At 33.2% G+C, this 9,913-nt stretch overlaps 1 protein-coding gene across 1 annotated transcript; it reads left to right on the forward strand.

The window, feature by feature from the left end:
* The first annotated feature begins 6,253 nt into the window (after positions 1 to 6,253).
* Positions 6,254 to 9,384, forward strand: LOC139845335 (probable protein phosphatase 2C 63). The gene is made up of 4 exons (XM_071835588.1): positions 6,254 to 6,639; positions 6,977 to 7,350; positions 7,928 to 8,164; positions 9,070 to 9,384. The coding sequence occupies exons 1-4, from the start codon at positions 6,384 to 6,386 to the stop codon at positions 9,322 to 9,324; spliced, it is 1,122 nt and encodes a 373-aa protein (XP_071691689.1). The 5' UTR covers positions 6,254 to 6,383; the 3' UTR covers positions 9,325 to 9,384.
* The last annotated feature ends 529 nt before the right edge of the window (positions 9,385 to 9,913 follow it).

Below are 9,913 nucleotides of genomic sequence, written 5' to 3' on the forward strand. Positions count from 1 at the left end.
ATAAATAAAGGTTTAAAAAGCTTTACGTAGATTATCAAATAATGATAATCTAAAATATCCTGTTTACACACGACCATTACATAATGGTTTACAATACAAATATGTTACATCGAAATCAGTTTCTTGAATGCAGTTTTTACACAATATCATACAAACATGGACTCCAAATCTTGTCCTTATTTTAGTATGCAACAGCGGAAGCTCTTAGTATTCACCTGAGAATAAACATGCTTTAAATGTCAACAAAAATGTTGGTGAGTTATAGGTTTAACCTATATATATCAAATCGTAACAATAGACCACAAGATTTCATATTTCAATACACATCCCATACATAGAGATAAAAATCATTCATATGGTGAACACCTGGTAACCGACATTAACAAGATGCATATATAAGAATATCCCCATCATTCCGGGACACCCTTCGGATATGATATAAATTTCGAAGTACTAAAGCATCCGGTACTTTGGATGGGGTTTGTTAGGCCCAATAGATCTATCTTTAGGATTCGCGTCAATTAGGGTGTCTGTTCCCTAATTCTTAGATTACCAGACTTAATAAAAAGGGGCATATTCAATTTCGATAATTCAACCATAGAATGTAGTTTCACGTACTTGTGTCTATTTTGTAAATCATTTATAAAACCTGCATGTATTCTCATCCCAAAAATATTAGATTTTAAAAGTGGGACTATAACTCACTTTCACAGATTTTTACTTCGTCGGGAAGTAAGACTTGGCCACTGGTTGATTCACGAACCTATAACAATATATACATATATATCAAAGTATGTTTAAAATATATTTACAACACTTTTAATATATTTTGATGTTTTAAGTTTATTAAGTCAGCTGTCCTCGTTAGTAACCTACAACTAGTTGTCCACAGTTAGATGTACAGAAATAAATCGATAAATATTATCTTGAATCAATCCACGACCCAGTGTATACGTATCTCAGTATTGATCACAACTCAAACTATATATATTTTGGAATCAACCTCAACCCTGTATAGCTAACTCCAACATTCACATATAGAGTGTCTATGGTTGTTCCGAAATATATATATATATGTGTCGACATGATAGGTCGAAACATTCTATACGTGTCTATGGTATCTCAAGATTACATAATATACAATACAAGTTGATTAAGTTATGGTTGGAATAGATTTGTTACCAATTTTCACGTAGCTAAAATGAGAAAAATTATCCAATCTTGTTTTACCCATAACTTCTTCATTTTAAATCCGTTTTGAGTGAATCAAATTGCTATGGTTTCATATTGAACTCTATTTTATGAATATAAACAGAAAAGTATAGGTTTAGAGTCGGAAAAATAAGTTACAAGTTGTTTTTGTAAAGGTAGTCATTTCAGTCGAAAGAACGACGTCTAGATGACCATTTTAGAAAACATACTTCCACTTTGAGTTTAACCATAATTTTTGGATATAGTTTCATGTTCATAATAAAAATCATTTTCTCAGAATAACAACTTTTAAATCAAAGTTTATCATAGTTTTTAATTAACTAACCCAAAACAGCCCGCGGTGTTACTACGACGGCGTAAATCCGGTTTTACGGTGTTTTTCGCGTTTCCAGGTTTTAAATCATTAAGTTAGCATATCATATAGATATAGAACATGTGTGTAGTTAATTTTAAAACTCAAGTTAGAAGGATTAACTTTTGTTTGCGAACAAATTTAGAATTAACTAAACTATGTTCTAGTGATTACGAGTTTAAACCTTCGAATAAGATAGTTTTATATATATGAATCGAATGATGTTATGAACATCATTACTACCTCAAGTTTAGTAGGTAAACCTAATGGAAGTGACAAGAAATGATCTAGCTTCAAAGGATCTTGGATGGCTTGAAAGTTCTTGAAGTAGGATCATGACACAAAAACAAGTTCAAGTAAGATTTTTACTCGAATTAAGATAGTTTATAGTTATAGAAATTGAATCAAAGTTTGAATATGAATATTACCTTGAATAAGAAAGATAACCTACTGTATATAACAAAGGTTTCTTGATCTTAGATGATTACTTGGAATGGATTAGAAAGCTTGGAAGTAAATTAGTAAACTTGAAGGGATTTTTGAAGTGTTCTTGAAGTGTTCTTCCTATGATGATTATAGCTTGATTCTTGAAGTGATTTTTGATGAAGATGATGATTAACTACTGGAAAAATACGTTCATAATAGTGTGTGTGTGTGTTGAGAGAGAATTAGAAAGAGAATTGGAAGTGAAATGGAGTGAATGATGAGTGGTAATTGGTGAGTGGTGAGTGGGGTTAAAAGGAGTTCTAGTTAGTTGACTAGCTCATGGTAGAAGTTAAAATTGATTAGTCATACATGACATAATCAAGAGTGGAATCCCATGCTAGTTCCTATTGGTATATACTCATAGTAAGTACGTTTTGAAGCTGTGTATAATACGGGTAAGAATACGACTAGAATTCTTGATGAAAGAAAAGAATGGAAAAGTAACTGTAACCATTTTCGTTAAGTATGAGTGTTTTGATATATGTCTTGAAGTCTTCCAAAAGTATTTTAATACATCTAAATACACTACATGTATATACATTTTAACTGAGTCGTTAAGTCATCGTTAGTCGTTACATTTAAGTGTTGTTTTGAAACCTTTAAGTTAACGATCTCAATTAATGTTGTTAACCCATTGTTTATTATATATAATGAGATGTTAAATTATTATATTATCATGATATTATGATATATTAATATATCTTAATATGATATATATACATTTAAATGTCGTTACAACGATAATCGTTACATATATGTCTCGTTTCGAAATCCTTAAGTTAGTAGCCTTGTTTATATGTATATAACTCATTGTTAATATACTTATGGAGATACTTACTTATCATAATCTCATGTTAACCATATGTATATCCATATATATATCGTCATGTCGTTTTTACAAGTTTTAACGTTCGTGAATCGCCGGTCAACTTGGGTGGTCAATTGTCTATATGAAACATATTTCAATTAATCAAGTCTTAACAAGTTTGATTGCTTAACATGTTGGAAACATTTAATCATGTAAATATCAATCTCAATTAATATATATAAACATGGAAAAGTTCGGGTCACTACAATGTTCCTAATATATGGGTCTGGTGAGGAGGAACTCGCAGTAAAGGGTTACGTGGACGCGAGTTTCCAAACTGATCGAGATGATTCTCGATCACAATCCGGTTATGTCTTCACGTTAAATGGAGGTGCGGTCTCTTGGAAGAGTTCAAAACAGGATGTTGTTGCATTATCCACTACAGAGTAGGAGTACATTGCCGCCTCATTGGCAGCTCAGGAAGCTGCATGGATGAAGAAATTCATCGACGACTTAGGAGTAGTCCCTTCCATTCAGGACCCTCTTGAGATCTTTTGTGACAACGAGGGTGCGATTGCTCAAATCAAGGAACCTCGTGCTCACCAAAAGACCCGTCACATTGAGCGGAGATTCAACTACATAAGGGATGAAGTTGAAAAGGGAAAGATATGTATTCGCAAAGTTCACACAGATCTTAATATAGCGGATCCTCTCACGAAGCTCTTACATGGATCAAAACACACAGGACATGTTTGTGCATTAGGGCTTCGATATTCTAGTGATTGGTCATGATCTGTTTTAAGTATTGTAACGGAACGAAATTTGTTCAAACTCATTAATATAATTATGGTATTAATTTATTTTGAGTCATGTTCCTATTTTGCATAATTTTATCCATGAATAAGTAATTATTCTAAATTCCGTAGTCGATCACATTCGTGGGAACAAGTGTGAGGTTTAGACTATTATGAACTTGGATTGGTATACATTCACGGACTGAATGTGGGGCAAGGTTGCTACCAAAGTTCATAGATATTTGTGGGATGCAAATATTGGAAGACCCGCCCTCAAGATTTACTAAATGGAGCCTTTGTGGTTGATCACATGTAATCTTGAGTAAAGGCGAATATCATTGTATCCTCTGACCTGAGATGCATATTGGGTTCGGATATTTACCAAGTATTGTGCCTTGATTCTTTCCTTCGCTATTCTGAAATATGGTAGTTCATAAGGAAGAACTCAGGTATAATGCAAGGTATATATATTTAGGACGTATGTAGTCAAGATGGAATTTGTCCCTCTTATTCGTTGAGAGTCAAATGTCTAAGGCCTGATAGAGTTAAATCTAAAAGGGAGTGATCACTCCGTGTCTCTTGGATTTAACATGACATCTAGGACGAAAGGAAATAATGAAAAGATTCACCTATTCATATTCGAGATGGGAACTCGAATGGGATGATGTTATTGAATGGCACAAAGTCATAACATATTGGGGGTGATGGACGGTCGTTAGGTGGTATCCATCACTTGCATTAATTTCTTATGTTTCTCGTGCAAGTGGGAGATTGAAGGTATTTCGTATGCCCGAGAGACATATTAAATTAATGCGGCTAATATGTTTTGATCCAAGTCGGGTCATACCCAATAACAAGCTTACCAACACTTTATATGTATTTAATCTTAACGACTGGATCGTTAAATAAATACGCGACACTTGAGCTTTAGAAAATCGGTTTTCTGAAATGTTATTACTTGAAATAAATTATTTGGATAATTTGTATTTAATTATTTATAGGTTTAAATAATTATGTTGTGTTATATTTTATAAAATGGTTTATAAAATTATTGCAAGTAACAAATACATATTTATTTTATACAAGTTTTATAAAAATTTTTACAAGTTTTATAAAATTAACATCTTGTATAAAATAATGGGATATTGTGGGCAGTTTTTGTTGAACCAAGAAGACCTCCCATGCTTATTCCTTTTGGTACTTTTGAGGTCATAACTCCTAGGTACATGCTTGATAAGTTAACCAAGGTCTTGACTCAAAAGAGGCATGCAATACACATCAAACAAGTAATAAAAAAACTGCATAAAAACTCCTCCTGCAGCTGTTCCTGGCCGTGGGCTGTTTGACACACAAAGGGGTTCTAACTTTGCTATTACAAGCTCACTTCAAGTGTAAAACAAATTCTAACAAAAGTACTAGGTATTGGTATAAAGTTTGGGGTATTATCTCTTGAGGTTTCATGCTTTTGAAGCTTGCATTCTCATCATCATTCTAGTTACTGCTGTCCAGTTTTTCAAGTGCAATCAAAGGGGTTTTGAGCTTGGCTAATTAGTTAGTTAAGTGTCTAAATCTTAACTAACTTAAAGGGTGGTGTTGGTGCATCAAAGGCTCGGCCTTTTCACAATTTGTTCATTCTTCAAACACACCCTCAATTAACTTGAGGAGGTAATACTTCTTCCTCCTTCTCTATATATATATATATATATATATATATATATATATATATATATATATTGTAAGCATATTATCAAGACTTGATATCTACTTGGAATTCAAATAAATGGTTAAATATATACACTTGTTTTCTTAATAATTCATGCTTCCGCTTGCTTTAAATCTTGCTAAATTGGTTTAGTGATTATGTTAACATTAAGAACATGTTGTTATATTGAATTCCATCGGGAAGAACCAATCCTAAATAAGTGTTTATCATCATTACATAAAAGTGATCATTTAAGTTGAAGTTTCCTAGCTAATTAATGAAACTCACGAGCGATAGAAAGTCGATCTACAATAATTGCCTCGATGTTCTACTTTCTTTGATGAGATCTTGACCGTCTCAAAAGATAATGTATACATGTTGTTCTTCTTATAAAAATGGTAAATAAAATGATGGTATACAAGTAACGTTCCAAATGTACAAGTACTGCAATATTTTAAACTATACTATTAACTCTTAATAACCTTTCTTGTTATCAAACCGAGTCGCATAGTCGTGTTTGATGATAAGAATTATAAATTATTGAAAAATATTAAACGTTTAGTCATATTAGAGAATATTTATATTTCGTAGTTAATTAAAGAATGATTATAAATTTATATATGGTATGGTATGGCATGGCATGTTATGGTATGTGTAGTATCAATTTTTTTTTTCTTTCTTAATTTAGTATTCTTAAACGTGTCTTCTGTTTGTTACTTTTGTTTAATAAATGGGAACATGTATATTAATCAACTTGCAAGATTTTATAATAAGAAACAAAATTGAACATAACCAAAAGTCAAAAGTAAAAGGACCGTATATCACACGGTTTGATCGTATATTATCCTCGTCATCATCCTCTTCTTCTTCCATTAACACGTTATTTCTCACTTTTTCTTTTTTATTATTACATAACAAAACACATTCTTTCTCTCTTAAAAACCTCCACAAAATCTCCCCATACATTCGATCTTTTATTCATTTATTATTTATTAATTAAATTCGTTTCAAGTAATATACAGCAACAGAATGTTACGTATGGTTGCAAAACCGTTAGAGAGATGTCTAGGGCGACGGAGCGGTGACGTACTGTTATGGCATAACGATTTGAAACCTCACGCTTCTGGTGATTTTTCAATGGCTGTTGTTCAAGCCAACTCTAACCTTGAAGATCAAAGTCAGGTTTACACGTCACCTTCCGCTACGTATGTTGGCGTTTACGATGGTCATGGCGGTCCTGAAGCTTCTCGTTTCGTTAATAATAACTTATTCCCTTTCATTCACAGTAAGCTTTTTTGAAACCCTAGCTGCTTACGTCAATCTATTGAACTAGTTGCCTACGTCAATTTGTAATTTGAATGTTGAAATTGAGATGCTGATTGCTTGATTCACTATTTTATTGACTATTTTATTGACTTATTGAAGTGATTATATCTGTATACGTGTGTATAATTTATCATTACACTGTTGAGCTTTATGTTTGAATTTTAAAGTTTAGAATCAGATTATGTGATTGATCGAATTAAGTAATTATACGATTGATCGAATTTAAGTGATTATATGAGTATATGATGATTGTATGGGAGATTATGTAATTTTGATTGCGGTTAATTTTTGTGTAGAGTATGCAACAGAGCAAGGGGGTATATCTGCAGATGTAATAAAGAAGGCGTTTAGTGCGACTGAGGAGAAGTTTTTTCAGTTTGTGAAGCATCAAATGCCGATTAGACCGCAGATTGCATCGGTTGGATCGTGTTGTCTTGTTGGTGCTATATCTGATGGTGAGTTACATGTTGCTAACCTTGGGGATTCGAGAGTTGTTCTTGGACAGAAAGTTTCGGTTGGAGGTAAAGCTAGAGTGGTTGCAGAACGTTTGTCGAGAGATCATAATGTTTCGTACGAGGAGGTGAGGGAGGAGGTTGAAGCACAACATCCTGGTGACTCGGCTGTCGTCGTGTATATTCGTGGAGTTTGGAGAATCAAAGGCATAATTCAGGTAATATGAGTTGCAAAACATTTAATTCGTTAAAATTTAGCTACCTTGTCACACTGTTTATCTGCAATTCATATATGATCTTAATAAATTTCAGATCCTTTTGTCTTGTTTGTTTTATGAAAATACAAGTATTCTTGGATCGAAATTATTTGCAATTGCTTTTAAGTGAGGCATCTTATTCTCAGATAATTATGTTTGTTCCCTTTTACTTTATTGAGAAGCATCATCGCACCAACAATTGGTCTAAACCCTCTAAAAGGGATTATGCCTTACCTACTTTTCCACGAATCACGTGTCTACGATGCGCATCATCTTGTACAGTTGCAGTTAATTTAACATGTCATGGTTTTAGAGATTACATGTTTATCCACCTTATCCTAATCTTAATGGATACATCATAATTCACAGATGCATATGGTTCATGTTACTTTTAACAATAAAGATAGAGACTTGCAGTTATGTTATGTACATTAGTTTTTCATTATGAAACAAATGGAATTGATACCCACTAGCCTTATTTTTTTTATTCATGTGAGTTGATTTTTAATAATGTGTCAATGTCCATTCCCTTTTTCAGGTTTCAAGATCAATAGGTGATTTTTATTTGAAGAAACCTGAATTTCACAGGGACCCACGCCTTCTGCAATATGGACACCAATTTCCTTTGAAAAAGCCTGTATTGAGTGCAGAACCTGCCATTATTTCCAGAAAACTTAAGTCCCAAGACTTGTTTTTGATATTTGCTTCTGATGGCCTTTGGGAGCATTTAAGTGATGAAGCAGCGGTTGATATTGTTTACAAAAATCCAAGAGCGGTAAGTCAACTTATTTTAACTCTCGTTACAGACACACTTAGTCACCCACACACCATTTACATCAGTTAACTGATTCAGTAGGTTTTGTTTGGGTGGAATGACACTATAGAAGATGACTTTTATTTCTTTAAAAATATTTATCTAGAGGCCACCAAGTATATTATTTTATTTTTGCCGGCCATCCGTATTTGAAAACGTTTTCATAGGTCACCCAAATTTATTACTTGTTTCATATATACCAGATTCGGCCAAAAACGCATTGTTAAAATGTACGGAGTAAAATAATCTAAATACTTGTGTATTTGGCTAAAGCTGACATAATATTAATAATTTTAATTAAGAAATATGTGTGTATATGTTTCCTTTTACATTGATGTGTTTTTTATGTGGATATGGATCCAAGGATCAATAAGCGAATATTGGTGGTTTACAAAATCGTTTTCAAATCTGAGTGGCCTACAAAAATAAATTTTTAAACATGAGTGCCCTTTGATGTATAATCCCTATTTTTTTTCTTCTTTTTTTTGACTTTTTTGCTATAAATATTATTTTTGTACTGGGTCCACTTGATCGCGTGAATGCTGGTAAACAAGCACTTCACTTTCAATCTTTCGTCCACCGCCAATGAGGTGGCACTTTCGACCTGTTTTAGTTATAAATTGATCAATATGGGCTGTAATTCATCTCAAAGGGGTTCAATAAATTGCTAAGCGGGCCAAATGCGGGTTAACTTGCCCAAATCTGCTTTTATGAAAATGGAGAAGGTATGTGTGTGTGGCAACCGAAACCAAGCAGGGCCCGTTTTGATATTCTATTGAGATGGCCTGTTTGAGCCAGTACTGTGTGAAGAGTTACTTTATGAATTTCTAACATTTCTATAGCTAACCAGAAAATGTTTTTTTCAGGGAATAGCGAAAAGATTGGTAGGGGCGGCGATTCGTGAAGCTACAAAGAAAAGGGAAGTGAGATACAAGGATATAGTGAAAATAGAAAGGGGCGTCAGGCGCCATTTCCATGATGACATATCTGTGATAGTAATATATCTTGATAGCGAAAAAGTGTCCAAAAACAGAAATCTAGGTTTTACTACTGCTCCTATTGATATCTTCTCTCATAATGAGGATAAAGTCGTTGAAGATCCTCTGCTGTTGAAGTACTAAAGAAGTTACCTTGCGAAAGAGCCCATTACTTATGAGAATTGTTACGCAACAGAGTGTAAATACTTTAACAAGAGTGAATGTAGATACGAGAGTGCTAGGATCGTGCTGACGTGATATGATGCGACTGTATCTTTTATCTCGATCTCTACTTATCGGTTTATGAGTTACTAACATAATATCCCTTTGTTCTTTTGGTCAATGACTTGTCGGTTTTGTATATGCAATTCCTTTTTTGTTTTAAATTTTATCTTTTCTCTAAAAAATTTGCAGCCTTACTCTCAAATTTAGAAAAGGTTTACATGTGTGTTTCCATTTGAGTAATCGACCTCAGTTGCATACAAAGTTCATGATATACACTTTCACTTTAAATACACCGTAATTAGACACCTATATACATTTTCACTTTAAATTCAGACTGAACTGGTAAACGGTCAAGATTTTTCCTATATAGGTTATCTCGAAAGGGCAGTTGTTTTACTTGAATGTAGAGTACACAATGTATTATCCTGGTGCCGACTCTTTTACTATTAAAATCCAGACTCTCAAGCTAAAAAGCAAATTACAATAAAAGCAGAAAGTGATTACAGTA

The sequence above is a fragment of the Rutidosis leptorrhynchoides genome, chromosome 4 (genome assembly GCF_046630445.1).
Source record: "Rutidosis leptorrhynchoides isolate AG116_Rl617_1_P2 chromosome 4, CSIRO_AGI_Rlap_v1, whole genome shotgun sequence".
NCBI classification, from domain to species: Eukaryota; Viridiplantae; Streptophyta; class Magnoliopsida; order Asterales; family Asteraceae; genus Rutidosis; species Rutidosis leptorrhynchoides.

Excerpts from the sequence above, each read along its gene's own strand:
- LOC139845335 (XM_071835588.1), top strand. The coding sequence starts at position 6,384 with ATGTTACGTATGGTTGCAAAACCGTTAGAGAGATGTCTAGGGCGACGG. Across the intron at positions 6,640-6,976 it reads CTTATTCCCTTTCATTCACA|AGTATGCAACAGAGCAAGGG; the intron begins GTAAGCTTTTTT and ends ATTTTTGTGTAG. Across the intron at positions 7,351-7,927 it reads GAATCAAAGGCATAATTCAG|GTTTCAAGATCAATAGGTGA; the intron begins GTAATATGAGTT and ends TCCCTTTTTCAG.